We start from the raw sequence: 17,500 nt of genomic DNA, 5'->3' as shown, positions 1-17,500 counted from the left end.
TGAGTGTGTGTACGTGTGCGTGCATGTACGTGCGTGTGTGCGTGTGCGTGTGTGTGTGTGTGTGTGTGTGTGTGTGTGTGTGTGTGTGTGTGTGTGTGTGTGTGTGTGTGTGTGTGTGTGTGTGTGTGTGTGTGTGTGTGTGTGTGTGTGTGTGTGTGTGTGTGTGTGTGTGTGTGTGTGTGATTGGCTGAGAAAATGAGACCAGAGCCACAGAGGGGGGTAGAATGTGCCAGGTTGGGGAATAACCTGAGGACTAACGCAGTATTCTGTCACAGTGTGTTTCACATGCCTGCTACACAGCTTCCAAACAAGCACACAGGGCTCATTCACTTAATGATTCCATCTGTTGGGACACACAAACACACACTTACAAACACAAATTTGCACACACACACACGTCCAAAGTAGTCTTTGTTATTCTGAATACACACACAACGATTCACTGATTCACTGTATTTCAACAACATCAAGTTTTCCAGATCATGGACTAACTTAAATCCTTCCATGTTTTCGTTGTCTTTCATCACTGGTGAAATACATACTGTACACATACATGATATCATATAAAACCTTAAATATTACCTCACCTATATTTAGCATATAATACATACAGTTGAAGTCGGAAGTTTACATAAACTTACGTTGGAGTCATTAAAAATCGTTTTTCAACCACTCCACCAATTTCTTGTTCACAAACTATAGTTTTGGCAAGTCGGTTAGGACATCTACTTTGTGCATGACAGAACAAATTTTTCCAACAATTGTTTACGGACATATTATTTCACTTATAATTCACTGTATCACAATTCCAGTGGGTCATAAGTTTACATACACTAAGTTGACTGTGCCTTTAAACAGCTTGGAAAATTCCAGAAAATTATGTCATGGCTTTAGAATCGTCTAATAGGCTAATTGACGTCATTGGAGTCAATTGGAGGTGTACCTGTGGATGTATTTCAAGGCCTACCTTCAAACTCAGTGCCTCTTTGCTTGACATCATGGGAAAATGTAGACCAAAAGTCTGGTTCATCCTTCGGAGCAATTTCCAAAAACCTGAAGGTACCACGTTCATCTGTACAAACAACAGTACGCAAGTATAAACACCATGGGACCACGCAGCTGTCATACCGCTCAGGAAGGAGACGCGTTCTGTCGCCTAGAGATGAACGTACTTTGGTGCGAAAAGTGCAAATCAATCCCAGAACAACAGCAAAGGACCTTGTGAAGATGCTGGAGGAAACAGGTACAAAAGTATCTATATCCACAGTAAAACAAGTCCAATATCGACATAACCTGAACGGCCGCTCAGCAAGGAAGAAGCCACTGCTCCAAAACCGCCATAAGAAAATCCAAATTACAGTTCGCAACTGCACATGGGGACAAAGATCGTACTTTTTGGAGAAATGTTCTCTCGTCTGATGAAACAAAAATGGAACTGTTTGGCCATAATGACCATAGTTATGTTTAGAGGAAAAAGGGGGAGACCTGCAAGCCGAAGAACACCAACCCAACCGTGAAGCACGGGGGTGGCATTATTGTGGGAAGCTTGTGGAAGGCTACCCGAAAAGTTTGAACCAAGTAAAACAATTTAAAGGCAATGCTACCAAATACTAATTCAGTGTATGTAAACTTCTGACCCACTGGGAATGTGATGAAAGAAATAAAAGCTGAAATAAATCAGTCTCTCTACTATTATTCTAACATTTTACATTCTTTAAATGAAGTGGTGATCCTAACTGACCTTAGACAGGTTTTTTTTTACTAGGATCATATGTCAGGAATTGTGAAAAACTGAGTTAAAATGTATTTGGCTAAGGTGTATGTAAACTTCCGACTTCAACTGTATAGTTGTGGGAAGCAGCAATGTGTCCGTTTGAGTGATTACCCAGTGGTATTTCAATCCTTCAACCCTTGATTAAAATAGCATACAGCATTATATTGGTGAACACCCTCCTCTGTTTCAGGGGCTTTATCCCTGAATACATTGACCGAAAAGTAAGAAACAAATATTAAAAATACAGAAACCTCAAACTTTAGCTATAAAGGGATACAAATACCAGGTAAAAACAGAGAGAGAGAGAGAGAGAAACAGAGAGAGAGAGAGAGAGAGAGAGAGAGAGAGAGAGAGAGAGAGAGAGAGAGAGAGAGAGAGAGAGAGAGGCAGAGCTTTTGGCAATGTTAACATATGTTTCCCATGCCAATAAAGCCCCTTGAATTGACTTGAGAGAGAGAGAGAGAGAGAGAGACAGAGAGAGATAGCGAGAGAGAGAGACAGGGGAGAGCGAGAGACAGAGAGAGAGAGAGAGATAGGGAGAGAGAGAGAGAGATAGAGAGGGAGAGCGAGAGCGAGAGAGAGAGAGCAGACTTTGACACTGGGACATACAGAATTATTGTTTTGTGGGGGGTGACTACTATTGGACAGTACCATGTGAGAGATGGGGGAGCGGTGTCCACTCACGGTGCTGTCAATGTAGGCCTCGGTCCACACCGTATCGTGCTCTTGGGCAATGACTTTGGGCCGACTGAGCACATGCAAATACTCCATCACATTCTCCTGTACATCAGCCAGAGTGGAAATCTGAGTGAAGTAACCTGGGGGAGAGAGAGACAAAGAGAGATGGGAAAGGGAAAGAGAGAGGCAAGGGGAGAGAGAGAAAGAGAGATAAGGGGGAGAAAGAGAAAAACGATATTATCCCAAAATGATTCAGAATATACATCCTGTCAGAACAGATGTTGTAACCTAATGCTACTGTTAAACCAGGGAGATCGTTCAAGACTGACGTAGAAATTGCACGTCTATTCATGTCCTGAGGATGTCAGGAAATTACTTCAAAACCGTCCACTAGGGGCAACACTGAGCGCTACTACCATCAAAAAAGCTTGGGTTTTGCTAAGATGTTGTAGATGGAGGTGGTGACTCTGAATCAGAAGGTTGTGTGTTCAATCCCAGTCATGGACACTTGGTTTTAACCCTATCCCAAACCTTAACCCTTACCATAAGCATTCAGAATGAGTCCCTAAACATAACCCTTACCATAACCATTCAGAATGAGTCCCTAAACATAACCCTTACCATAACCATTCAGAATGAGTCCCTAAACTTAATGTTTTAACCCTATCCCAAACCTTGACCCTTACCATAACCATTCAGAATGAGTCCCTAAACTTAATGTTTTAACCCCATCCCAAACCTTAACCCGTACCTTAACCATTCAGAATGAGTCCCTAAAGAAAACCCTTAACTTTAAAAGTTGATGTTTGGAGAACGTTGTTGAATGTTTAATTCAACAATGAGACTGTGAGAGCTTGTTAAACACAGATGTAGCCCTGTTCAATAGTACAGCTCTGTTCAATAGTACAGCTCTGTTCAATAGTATAGCTCTGTTCAATAGTACAACTCTGTTCAATAGTACAACTCTGTTCAATAGTATAGCTCTGTTCAATAGTACAACTCTGTTCAATAGTATAGCTCTGTTCAATAGTACAACTCTGTTCAATAGTATAGCTCTGTTCAATAGTATAGCCCTGTTCAATAGTACAGCTCTGTTCAATAGTACAACTCTGTTCAATAGTATAGCTCTGTTCAATAGTATAGCTCTGTTCAATAGTACAACTCTGTTCAATAGTACAGCTCTGTTCAATAGCACAGCTCTGTTCAATAATACAGCTCTGTTCAATAATACAGCTCTGTTCAATAATACAACTCTGTTCAATAGTACAGCTCTGTTCAATAGTACAGCTCTGTTCAATAATACAGCTCTGTTCAATAGTACAGCTCTGTTCAATTGTACAGCTCTGTTCAATAGTACAGCTCTGTTCAATAGTACAACTCTGTTCAATAGTATAGCTCTGTTCAATAGTACAACTCTGTTCAATAGTACAGCTCTGTTCAATAGTACAGCTCTGTTCAATAATACAGCTCTGCTCAATAATACAACTCTGTTCAATAGTACAGCTCTGTTCAATAGTACAGCTCTGTTCAATAATACAGCTCTGTTCAATAATACAGCTCTGTTCAATAGTACAGCTCTGTTCAATAGTACAGCTCTGTTCAATTGTACAGCTCTGTTCAATAGTACAGCTCTGTTCAATAATACAGCTCTGTTCAATAGTACAGCTCTGTTCAATAGTACAGCTCTGTTCAATAGTACAGCTCTGTTCAATAGAACAGCCCTGTTCAATAGTACAGCTCTGTTCAATAGTACAGCTCTGTTCAATAATACAACTCTGTTCAATAGTACAGCTCTGTTCAATAGTACAGCTCTGTTCAATAGTACAGCCCTGTTTAATAGTACAGCTCTGTTCAATAGTACAGCTCTGTTCAATAGTACAGCTCTGTTCAATAAAACAGCCCTGTTCAATAATACAACTCTGTTCAATAGTACAGCCCTGTTCAATAGTACAGCTCTGTTCAATAATACAGCTCTGTTCAATAATACAGCTCTGTTCAATAGTACAGCTCTGTTCAATAGTACAGCTCTGTTCAAAAATACAGCTCTGTTCAAAAATACAGCTCTGTTCAATAATACAGCTCTGTTCAATAATACAGCTATGTTCAATAGTACAGCTCTGTTCAATAGTACAGCTCTGTTCAATAGTACAACTCCATTCAATGGTACAGCTCTGTTCAAAAGTACAGCCCTGTTTCAACAATACAGCTCTCTTCAGTAATACAGCCCTGTTCAATAATACATATCTGTTCAATAGTACAGCTCTGTTCAATAGTGTAGTACAGCCCTGTTCAATACTACAGCTCTGTTCAATAATATACCTCTTTTCAATAGTACAGCTCTGTTCAATAGTACAGCCCTGTTCAATAATACATATCTGTTCAATAGTACAGCTCTGTTCAATAGTGTAGTACAGCCCTGTTCAATACTACAGCTCTGTTCAATAATATACCTCTTTTCAATAGTACAGCTCTGTTAAAAAAAACAGCCCTGTTCAATAATACATATCTGTTCAATAGTACAGCTCTGTTCAATAGTGTAGTACAGCCCTGTTCAATACTACAGCTCTGTTCAATAATACAGCTTTTTTCAGTAGTACAGCTATGTTCAATAGTACAGCTTTGTTCAATAGTACAGCTCTGTTCAATAATAAAGCTCTGTTCAATAGTACAGCTCTGTTCAATAGTACAGTTCTGTTCAATAATACAACTATGTTCAATAGTACATCTCTGTTCAATAGTACAGCTCTGTTCAATAGTACAGCTCTGTTCAATAGTATAGCTCTGTTCAATAGCACAGCCCTGTTCAACAGTACAACTCTGTTCAATAGTACAGCTCTGTTGAATAATTGCATACAGCCCTGTTCAATAGTACAGCTCTGTTCAACAGTACAGCTCTGTTCAATAATACAGCTCTGTTCAATTGTACAGCTCTGTTCAATAGTACAGCTCTGTTCAATAATACAGCTATATTCAATAGTACAGCTCTGTTCAATAGTACAGCTCTGTTCAATAATACAACTCTGTTCAATAGTACAGCTCTGTTCAATAGTACAGCTCTGTTCAATAGTACAGCCCTGTTTAATAGTACAGCTCTGTTCAATAGTACAGCTCTGTTCAATAAAACAGCCCTGTTCAATAATACAACTCTGTTCAATAGTACAGCCCTGTTCAATAGTACAGCTCTGTTCAATAATACAGCTCTTTTCAACAATACAGCTCTGTTCAAAAGTACAGCTCTGTTCAATAATACAACTCTGTTCAATAGTGTAGCACAGCCCTGTTCAATAGTACAGCTCTGTTCAATAATACAGCTCTGTTCAATAGTACAGCTCTGTTCAATAGTACAGCTCTGTTCAATAATACAGCTCTGTTCAAAAATACAGCTCTGTTCAATAATACAGCTCTGTTCAATAATACAGCTCTGTTCAATAGTACAGCTCTGTTCAATAGTACAGCTCTGTTCAATAGTACAACTCCATTCAATGGTACAGCTCTGTTCAAAAGTACAGCCCTGTTTCAACAATACAGCTCTCTTCAGTAATACAGCCCTGTTCAATAATACATATCTGTTCAATAGTACAGCTCTGTTCAATAGTGTAGTACAGCCCTGTTCAATACTACAGCTCTGTTAAAAAAAACAGCTCTGTTCAATAATACAGCTTTTTTCAGTAGTACAGCTCTGTTCAATAGTACAGCTCTGTTCAATAGTACAGCTTTGTTCAATAGTACAGCTCTGTTCAATAATACAGCTCTGTTCAATAGTACAGCGCTGTTCAATAGTACAGTTCTGTTCAATAATACAACTATGTTCAATAGTACATCTCTGTTCAATAGTACAGCTCTGTTCAATAGTACAGCTCTGTTCAATAGTATAGCTCTGTTCAATAGCACAGCCCTGTTCAATAGTACAACTCTGTTCAATAGTACAGCTCTGTTCAATAGTACAGCTCTGTTCAATAATACAGCTCTGTTCAATAGTACAGCTCTGTTCAATAGTACAGCCCTGTTTAATAGTACAGCTCTGTTCAATAGTACAGCTCTGTTCAATAAAACAGCCCTGTTCAATAATACAACTCTGTTCAATAGTACAGCCCTGTTCAATAGTACAGCTCTTTTCAACAATACAGCTCTGTTCAAAAGTACAGCTCTGTTCAATAATACAACTCTGTTCAATAGTGTAGCACAGCCCTGTTCAATAGTCTAGCTCTGTTCAATAATACAGCTCTGTTCAATAATACAGCTCTGTTCAATAACACAGCTCTGTTCAATAATACAGCTCTGTTCAATAGTATAGTTCTGTTCAATAATACAACTCTGTTCAGTAGTACAGCTCTGTTCAATAATACAGCTCTGTTCAATAACACAGCTCTGTTCAGTAATATAGCTCTGTTCAATAATACCGCTCTGTTCAATAATATAGCTCTGTTCAGTAATACAGCTCTGTTCAATAATATAGCTATGTTCAGTAATACAGCTCTGTTCAATAGTACAGCTCTGTTCAATAATACAGCTCTGTTCAATAGTACAGCTCTGTTCAATAGTGTAGCTCTGTTCAGTAATACAGCTCTCTTCAATAATACAGCTCTGTTCAATAGTGCAGCTCCGTTCAATTATACAGCTCTGTTCAATAGTACAGCTCTGTTCAATAGTACAGCTCTGTTCAATAGTACAGCTCTGTTCAATAGTACAGCTCTGTTCAATAGAACAGCCCTGTTCAATAATACAGCTCTGTTCAATAGTACAGCTCTGTTCAATTATACAGCTCTGTTCAATAGTACAGCTCTGTTCAATAGTACAGCTCTGTTCAATAATACAGCTCTGTTCAATAATACAGCTCTGTTCAATAGTACAGCTCTGTTTAGTACTGTAGTACAGAAAGAGAGGCCATCCATAGAGTCTACCATGTACCCTGCGTGACTCTGGCTGGACTGTGTCACTTCGCTGCGGGACTTTCATCATCCTCTCTGAAACAAACACACACACACACACAGATATACAAACACACACACACACACACACATATATACAAACACACACACACACACATATATACAAACACACACACACACACATATATACAAACACACACACACACACACACACACACACACACACACACACACACACACACACACACACACACACACACACACACACACACACACACACACACACACACACACACACACACACACACACACACACACATATATAAACAAACACACACACAGAGATATACAAACACACACACATACAAACACACACACACATACAAACACACACACATACACTTATCGTAGGACATACACCACGCATTGAATGACCCCCTGCCTGTCTTGTGTCTATCCAGCGGAGGAGGCAGAGTCAGACCCCTCCCACCCGTCTGCACGTCGTTCGGCTCTAATTTTAGAACCAGCCGGAAAGTGCTCTATCCACCAAGACAGCCGTGACCACACACACACACACACACACACACACACACACACACACACACACACACACACACACACACACACACACACACACACACACACACACACACACACACACACACACACACACACACACACACACACACACACACACACACACACACACACCAGCAGTAAAGTGCTGTGCAAGCCGTGACCAGCATCCATGTGTGAGATACGATGTGACGTGACCCGACCGTGCTATGGCAGCCAGCTGTCTGCCATCACACACACACACACACACACACACACACACACACACACACACACACACACACACACACACACACACACACACACACACACACACACACACACACACACACACACACACACACACACACACACACACACACACACACACACACAGTGAGGGGGCTTGTCATTCCAAGACTCTGCAGAGTTCCATGTCCAGGGAGACACAACACAACGTTACAGAACATCTAGGATCGGATATTGAGCCAGGGGCATGACGTGATACCTTTATTGGCGCAGGCCATCCATTTCAGGTTATCTGCGAAGGCTGACTCTCGACCAATCAGGTAGGGGAATATCCGGACCTGTGAAGAGGAGGCAGATAACTCACGTCAGTCATTATAATCACATAGCCAGACTCGCACACATACACACACACACACACACACACACACACACACACACACACACACACACACACACACACACACACACACACACACACACACACACACACACACACACACACACACACACACACACACACACACACACACACACACACACACACACACACACACACGAGGAGACAACAGTGTCAGACCATACAGAGAATTGTGTCCATTATCAGTGATTGATTAGCTGGGTCTTAAGCCTGTTAATAGGGTAGATAATATGCCAGTGGAAGATGACTTCACATTACATTCAAAAATGGATGAACAGCATGTTTAGTCAATACTAGATTTCATACATCTGTTTGACAATTAAAAATAATTGAACAACAAAAACATATTTCTCTATTAAGAAATGTTCCAAGTAGATAGTATATGTTACTCTGTTCAGATCCTTCACGTGTAGCTACACTTTGCCAAAAAAAGCCAGTACCCATACGAGCCCAGTTAGCTCTGGCAGGTCCTGTTGGCAGGTGTGTGTGTGTGTGTGTGTGTGTGTGTGTGTGTGTGTGTGTGTGTGTGTGTGTGTGTGTGTGTGTGTGTGTGTGTGTGTGTGTGTGTGTGTGTGTGTGTGTGTGTGTGTGTGTGTGTGTGCGTGCGCGTGCGTGTGTGTGTGTGTCTGTGTGTGTAAAAGAGAGAGCAGGTTGCAAGATTGGACCAGATACAGGCCTCAGGGGACACAGATGCCCCCCTGCTCGCCCACATTCCTAGCACCTTCTACCCTGGGCGTCTTTGTGTGTGTGTGTGTGTGTGTGTGTGTGTGTGTGTGTGTGTGTGTGTGTGTGTGTGTGTGTGTGTGTGTGTGTGTGTGTGTGTGTGTGTGTGTGTGTGTGTGTGTGTGTGTGTGTGTGTGTGTGTGTGTGTGTGTGTGTGTGTGTGTGTGAAATGAATAGAGAAAGAAGGGCAGAGAGAGAAACAGACAGATAGAGAGACAGAGAGAGACAGACAGACATACAGACAGACAGACAGACAGACAGACAGACAGACAGACAGACAGACAGACAGACAGACAGACAGACAGACAGACAGACAGACAGACAGACAGACAGACAGAAAGTTAGAGAGACAGTCAGTAAGAGAAGAAAGAGAGATGGGAGGTGTAGGGGTGTAGGGGTGTAGGGGTGTAGAGGTGTAGGGGTGTAGAGGTGTAGAGGTGTAGGGGTGTAGGGGTGTAGGGGTGTAGGGGTGTAGGGGTGTAGAGGTGTAGGGGTGTTTGTAGGGGTGTAGGGGTGTAGGGGTGTAGCGGTGTAGGGGTGTAGAGGTGTAGAGGTGTAGAGGTATAGGGGTGTAGGGGTGTAGAGGTATAGAGGTGTAAAGGTGTAGGGGTGTAGGGGTGTAGGGGTGTAGAGGTGTAGGGGTGTAGAGGTGTAGAGGTGTAGGGGTGTAGGGGTGTAGGGGTGTAGGGGTGTAGAGGTGTAGGGGTGTAGAGGTGTAGGGGTGTAGAGGTGTAGGGGTGTAGGGGTGTAGAGGTGTAGAGGTGTAGGGGTGTAGGGGTGTAGGGGTGTAGGGGTGTAGAGGTGTAGAGGTGTAGGGGTGTAGGGGTGTAGGGGTGTAGGGGTGTAGAGGTGTAGGGGTGTAGAGGTTTTTGTAGAGGTGTAGAGTTGTAGAGATTTTTGTAGAGGTGTAGGGGTGTAGAGGTGTAAAGGTGTAGGAGTGTAGGGGTGTAGAGGTGTATGGGTGTAGGGGTGTAGAGGTGTAGAGGTGTAGAGGTGTAGGGGTGTAGGGGTGTAGGGGTGTAGAGGTGTAGGGGTGTAGGGGTGTAGAGGTGTAGAGGTGTAGGGGTGTAGGGGTGTAGAGGTGTAGGGGTGTAGAGGTGTAGGGGTGTAGAGGTGTAGGGGTGTAGGGGTGTAGAGGTGTAGAGGTGTAGGGGTGTAGGGGTGTAGGGGTGTAGGGGTGTAGAGGTGTAGGGGTGTAGAGGTGTAGGGGTGTAGGGGTGTAGAGGTGTAGAGGTGTAGGGGTGTAGAGGTTTTTGTAGAGGTGTAGAGTTGTAGAGATTTTTGTAGAGGTGTAGGGGTGTAGAGGTGTAAAGGTGTAGGAGTGTAGGGGTGTAGAGGTGTATGGGTGTAGGGGTGTAGAGGTGTATGGGTGTAGAGGTGTAGAGGTGTAGAGGTGCAGGGGTGTAGAGGTGTAGAGATGTAGAGGTGTAGGGGTGTAGAGGTGTAGAGGTGTAGGGGTGTAGGGGTGTAGAGGTGTAGAGGTGTTTGTAGGGGTGTAGAGGTGTAGAAGTGTAGGGGTGTAGAGGTGTAGAGGTGTAGGGGTGTAGAGGTTTTTGTAGAGGTGTAGAGGTATAGAGGTGGATGGGTGTAGAGGTGTAGATGTGTAGAGGTGTAGAGGTGTAGAGGTGTATAGGTGTATAGGTGTAGGGGTGTAGAGTTGTAGAGGTGTAGGGGTGTAGAGGTTTTTGTAGAGGTGTAGAGGTATAGAGGTGGATGGGTGTAGAGGTGTAGATGTGTAGAGGTGTAGAGGTGTAGAGGTGTAGGGGTGTAGAGGTGTAGGGGTGTAGAGGTGTAGGGGTGTAGAGGTGTAGAGGTTTAGGGGTGTAGGGGTGTAGGGGTGTAGGGGTGTAGAGGTGTAGAGGTGTAGGGGTGTAGAGGTGTAGGGGTGTAGAGGTTTAGGGGTGTAGAGGTGTAGAGGTGTAGAGGTGTAGGGGTGTAGGGGTGTAGGGGTGTAGAGGTAAAGAGGTGTAGGGGTGTAGAGGTGTAGAGGTGTAGGGGTGTAGAGGTGTAGGGGTGTAGAGGTGTAGGGGTGTAGAGGTGTAGAGGTGTAGGGGTGTAGAGGTGTAGAGGTGTAGGGGTGTAGGGGTGTAGAGGTGTAGAGGTGTAGGTGTGTAGAGGTGTAGGGGTGTAGAGGTGTAGGGGTGTAGAGGTGTAGGGGTGTAGGTGTGTAGAGGTGTAGGGGTGTAGAAGTGTAGGGGTGTAGAGGTGTAGGGGTGTAGGGGTGTAGAGGTGTAGAGGTGTAGAGGTGTTTGTAGGGGTGTAGAGGTGTAGAGGTGTGGGGGTGTAGAGGTGTAGGGGTGTAGGGGTGTAGGGGTGTAGAGGTGTAGAGGTGTAGAGGTGTAGGGGTGTAGAGGTGTAGGGGTGTAGAGGTGTAGAGGTGTATGTTGGTTATATGTTGGGTTTAAAGATAGTTTCTCTCCCTGGTAAGTGGGTTGTGATCTATTTCTGTTTGGGTGCTGAAGACATGGCAGTCCTTCTATTCCTATGAACTATTCGCATCTCATTCTAAACATTCCTGGACTACTGTTCTACAATATCTCTGTGTCATTATGGATGGCTTATTGATAGGCTGTTGTCATCTCTGACAGATAACGCCAGGTCTAATGAGTAGCTATAACCATAGTAACTACTGTCTAGTTGCCGACGGTAACCAACCACTGTTTTTATGTGTTATAATATAGTTACACAAAGGTTGGCTATTGTCTTTAAGGGCACAAAGAAACTAAAATGTGTTGGTTGGTGGAACAATATTTTACACCCTATTCAGTTGTCGTCGAGACTGGATTCATTGTGTGTGTCTGTTTGTGTGTGTGTGTGTGTGTGTGTGTATGTGCGTGCGCGTATGTGCACGCACGTGTGTGTGAGTACTGCATGTCCAAAGCCCAGACTGGGACCAACGCTGCAGTGGTCTATTAAACATCAATCAGATCTACAGCTGAGGTAAATACAGTGTTTCTGGGTGCATTTAGTTTCTACCCTTCCTTTAGCTACTGTATGCTACGACAGGCAATCTCTCACACACCCCACTGCACTGCAGCTGCACAGCTCTGTTCAGCCGCAATGACCTGCGGTTAACACTCATACAGGTATGCACATACACTCACACGCTCATACACACCCCACACAACCAAACAACTAACCTAGTTTGTGTGTTATGGTGCTGAAGCAGCTATACTCTAACTCAGTGTTTCCCCTATATTCTTTTGCAAGCAGCATTGTTGCCGCCAGTCAAAAAAATAAATAATATACAGTACCAGTCAAAAGCTTGGACACACCTACTCATTCAAGGGTTTTTCTTAATTTTAAACTATTGTTGAATAATAGTGAAGACATCAAAACAAAACTATGAAATAACATATATGGAATAAAGTAGTAACCACAAAATTGTAAACAATTCAAAATATATTTTATATTTGAGATTCTTAAAAGTAGCCACCCTTTGCCTTGATGACAGCTTTGCACACTCTTGGCATTCTCTCAACCAGCTTTATGAGGTAGTCACCTGGAATGCATTTCAATTAACAGGTATGCCTTATGCTGTGTTCTTATGTTATCTGAGTGACTCAAATGTTATAACAAAATCAATGGGGGCCCCATGCCATGACATTTTTGAAATGTTAGATTCTCCCTTACAATCTAGTTTATATTAGGGTGATTGTTAGTTCTCAAAGATATTTCTTATTTAAAAAATATATCTGTTCCAAATGTTTTTCTACATGCCTTCTATCTGGCTTTAGTCGTTTAAGCTGTGGTGTAAAGTTCTTAAGAAAAAACACTTTAACGTACCTCTTCATTCATTTTTTGGGGTATCTGTACTATACTATTTATATTTTTGCCAAATTTTACTTCACTACATTCATAAAGAAAATAATAAAAGTTTTACTTCATACATTTTTCCTGATACCCAAAAGTACTTGTTACATTTTGACAGGAAAATGGTCCAATTCACACACTTATCAAGAGAACATCCTGTGTTATCCCTACTGCCTCTGATCTGAAGTAATCACAAACACAAATGCTTGTCTGTAAATGGTGTGTTGGAGTGTGCCCCTAGCTATCTGTCAATAAAAAAACAAGAAAATTGTGCCATCTGGTTTGCTTATGATAAGGCATTTGAAATGGTTTATATTTTTACTTTTACTTGTGATACTTAAGTACATTTTAGCAAATCACTTTACTTTTGATAATGTAAGTATATTTAAACCAAATACTTTTAGACTTTTACTCAAGTAGTGTTTTACTGGGTGACTTTCACTTTTACTTTAGTCATTTTCTATTAAGGTATCTTTACTTTTACTCAAGTATGACATCTGAGTACATTTTCCACCACCGCGTTTAGGTTTAAACAGAAAATGTTTAACTATACCTAAAATTATTGTACATATACAGTACCAGTCAAAAGTTTTAGAAAACCTATCATTCAAGAGTTTTTCTATATTTTTACTATTTTCTACATTGTAGAATAATAGTGAAGACATCAAAACTATGAAATAACACATATGGAATCATGTAGAAACATAAAAAGTGTTAAACAAATAAAAATATATTTTAGATTTTAGATTCTTGAAGGTAGGCACCCTTTGCCTTGATGACAACTTTGCACACTCTTGGCATTCTCTCAACCAGCTTCACCTGGAATGCTTTTCCAATAGTCTTGAATGAGTTCCCACATATGCTGAGCACTTGTTGGCCTCTTTCCTTCAATCTGCGGTCCGACTCATCCCAAACCATTTGTATTGGGTTGAGGTCAGGGGACTGTGGAGGCCAGGTCATCTGATGCAGCAGTCTATCACTCTCCTTCTTGGTAAAATAGCCCTTACACAGCCTGCAGGTGGGTTGGGTCATTGTCCTGTTGAAAAACAAATGATAGTCCCACTAAGCTCAAACCAGATGGGATGGATTATTTCTGCAGAATGCTGTGGTAGTTGTGCTGGTTAAGTGTGCCATGATTTCTAAATAAATTACAGACAGTGTCACCAGCAAAGCACCCCCACACCATAACACTTCCTCCTCCATGCTTTACGTTGGGAAATACACATGTGGAGATCATCCGTTCACCTTTGGAACCAAAAATCTCCAATTTGGATTCCAGACCAAAGGACACATTTCCACCGGTCTAATTTCCATTGCTCGTGTTTGTTGGCCCAAGCAAGTCTCGTCTTCTTATTGGTGTCCTTTGGTAGTGGTTTCTTTGCAGCAATTCAAACCATGAAGGCCTTATTCATGCAGTCTCCTCTGAACAGTTGATGTTGAGATGTGTCTGTTACTTGAACTCTGTGAAGCATTTATTTGGGCTCCAATTTCTGAAGCTGGTAACTCTAATGAACGTATCCTCTACAGCAGAGGTAACTCTGGGTCTTTCATTCCTGTGGTGGTCCTCATGAGAGTCATCCTCATAGAGCTTGGTGGTTTTTGCCCCTGCACTTGAAGAGACTTTCAAATTTCTTGAAATGTTACATATTGACTGACTTTCATGTCTTGAAGTAATGAAGGACTGTCGTTTCTCTTTGCTTATTTGAGCTGTTCTTGCCATAATATGGACTTGGTCTTTTACCAAATAGGGCTATCTTCTGTATACACACCCCTACCTTGTCACAACACAACTGACTGGCGGAAACGCATTAAGAAGGAAAGAAATTCCACAAATTAACTTTTAAGAATGCACACCTGTTAATTGAAATGTATTCCAGGTGACTACCTCATGAAGCTGGTTGAGAGAATGCCAAGAGTGTGTAAAGCTGTCATCAAGGCAAAGGGTGGCTATTTGAAGAATCTCACATTTAAAATATATTGTGATTTGTTTAACACTTTTTTGGTTACTACATGATTTCATATGTGTTATTTCATAGTTTTGATGTCTTCACTATTTTTCTACACTAGTAAAAATAAAGAAAAACCATTGAATGAGTAGGTGTTCGAAAACTTTTGACCGGTAGTGTATAGCCTTCTAATATACTGTATGTGTGTAATAATTTTAGATTTAGAATGGCCCACAAAAAAGGCATGTTCTCTGTAGCCTGCACTCGAATAGTGACTGGAGGAAGCGCTTCCTGCCGCTACGTTTTTAATATGCCAGGTCGGCTACTCCATTTCTAAAGCGGATGACTGTGCAGGAGATAGCTGGTATCCTCCTGTAGCCTTTCCTGCAGTCAAATGACCAAACTGCCCTCTAGTGGCCTCATTGGTTGGAATGTTATTCATATTCTTTATAATTTCATAATTACTAAACATCCTTTTTTTTAAACCCGCTGAAAATCCGGTTTGGTTACATTTCAGTCTTCTGTGATGTACAGTATATAAAATGAAATATTGGGATGCAAACTCAAAATGTAAACCATATCAATTGTTTATCTGACATGGTTCAGGTGCCCTCTTATTTCAAGCCATAACCATGTGGGTGAGGTGTATACGTTTGTTTTAAAGTACATGTGTTTAAAGGCTACTAAGAAACACTCTGAGTGACCCTGATTTGCCCCACTGCAGTAAAAGGTTCAACAGTGGCCAGTCAAAACATTGTTTTCACACGTGATTACGCAATGACTGGGCTTATAAGAACACATTTCACTAGGCTCTGTAGGGTATCCGCTCTCCAACCCTGTTCCAGGGTTCCTAGGCCTATAGGCTACGCTTAGGGTTATTTGTGCGCTAGTTGTGACACAAACCTTATCAAAACAGATAGGCCTATGGGCTAGCCTACATGATGCATGCGACTATGATTTGAAAAAGTCGCAACCCACATCACACTGCTTGAATCAACGTTGTTTCCACTTCATTTCAATAAAATGACGTTGTACCAACGTGGAAAAGGCTCTGAATTAACGTCTGTGCCCAGTGGGGGGGAAATGCTTTAGACTGCGCACGCTAGGCATCATTCACAAGTGATCATATTCTCACCCATCAGACTATTCCATAGGTAATCTTGTCTTTACATACAGGACACTAAATAATACATGCCAATAGAAATGCCAATAGAAATGTCTCATTCCATGCATCAAACAGCTCTGAGGAGCTGGCTCTCGCTCTGCAACAGGTGACCCTATTCCCCTCAAACTCTGAATGGCAGGGCTCTCATGAAGTGTTTGATTTTGAGATCATTTACATTGATGTCAGAGTGATTAGAGGGACAATAGAGCACTAAGTTCCAGGCCATCAGTGACTGGCCTTACGCTATTTGGTAGGCTACCAATGACCATCAGAAGCATCATAGCACAGTTTTGGAGAAGCCTAGTTACCATCAAATCAAATCAAATCAAATTGTATTTGTCACATACACATGGTTAGCAGATGTTAATGCGAGTGTAGCGAAATGCTTGTGCTTCTAGTTCCGACAATGCAGTAATAACCAACAAGTAATCAAACCTAACAATTCCACAACTACTACCTTCTACACACAAGTGTAAAGGAATAAAGAATATGTACATAAAGATATATGAATGAGTGATGGTACAGAACGGCATAGGCAAGATGCAGTAGATGGTATAGAGTACAGTATATAGATATGAAATGAGTAATGTAGGGTATGTAAACATAAAGTGGCATAGTTTAAAGTGGCTAGTGATACATGTATTACATAAAGATGGCAAGATGCAGTAGATGATATAGAGTACAGTATATACATATACATATGAGATGAGTAATGTAGGGTATGTAAACATTATATTAAGTGGCATTGTTTAAAGTGGCTAGTGGTACATTTTTACATAATTTCCATCAATTCCCATTATTAAAGTGGCTGGAGTTGAGTCAGTATGTTGGCAGCGGCCACTAAATGTTAGTGGTGGCTGTTTAACAGTCTGATGGCCTTGAGATAGAAGCTGTTTTTCAGTCTCTCGGTCCCTGCTTTGATGCACCTGTACTGACCTCGCCTTCTGGATGATAGCGGGGTGAACAGGCAGTGGCTTGGGTGGTTGTTGTCCTTGATGATCTTTATGGCCTTCCTGTGACATCGGGTGGTGTAGGTGTCCTGGAGGGCAGGTAGTTTGCCCCCGGTGATGCGTTGTGCAGACCTCACTACCCTCTGGAGAGCCTTACGGTTGTGGGCGGAGCAGTTGCCGTACCAGGCGGTGATACAGCCCGACAGGATGCTCTCGATTGTGTATCTGTAGAAGTTTGTGAGTGCTTTTGGTGACAAGGCGAATTTCTTCAGCCTCCTGAGGTTGAAGAGGCGCTGCTGCGCCTTCTTCACAACGCTGTCTGTGTGGGTGGACCAATTCA

At 42.0% G+C, this 17,500-nt stretch overlaps 1 protein-coding gene across 2 annotated transcripts in view; it reads right to left on the bottom strand.

The window, feature by feature from the left end:
* The window catches only part of cacna2d3a (calcium channel, voltage-dependent, alpha 2/delta subunit 3a), a 404,301-nt gene that overhangs the window by 166,729 nt on the left and 220,072 nt on the right, over window positions 1–17,500 (bottom strand). For both annotated transcript variants that reach the window (XM_071348965.1, XM_071348967.1), the window contains exons 12-13: window positions 8,405–8,483; window positions 2,426–2,592 (exon numbers count right to left, since the gene is read on the bottom strand). In XM_071348965.1, coding sequence (XP_071205066.1) covers window positions 2,426–2,592; window positions 8,405–8,483 — 246 coding nt within the window. The remainder of the gene's footprint in view (window positions 1–2,425; window positions 2,593–8,404; window positions 8,484–17,500) is intronic.

Source organism: Salvelinus alpinus, chromosome 17 (assembly GCF_045679555.1).
Source record: "Salvelinus alpinus chromosome 17, SLU_Salpinus.1, whole genome shotgun sequence".
NCBI classification, from domain to species: Eukaryota; Metazoa; Chordata; class Actinopteri; order Salmoniformes; family Salmonidae; genus Salvelinus; species Salvelinus alpinus.
Note: the sequence above shows the minus strand (reverse complement) of the source record. Positions and strands in the feature narration are given on the sequence as shown.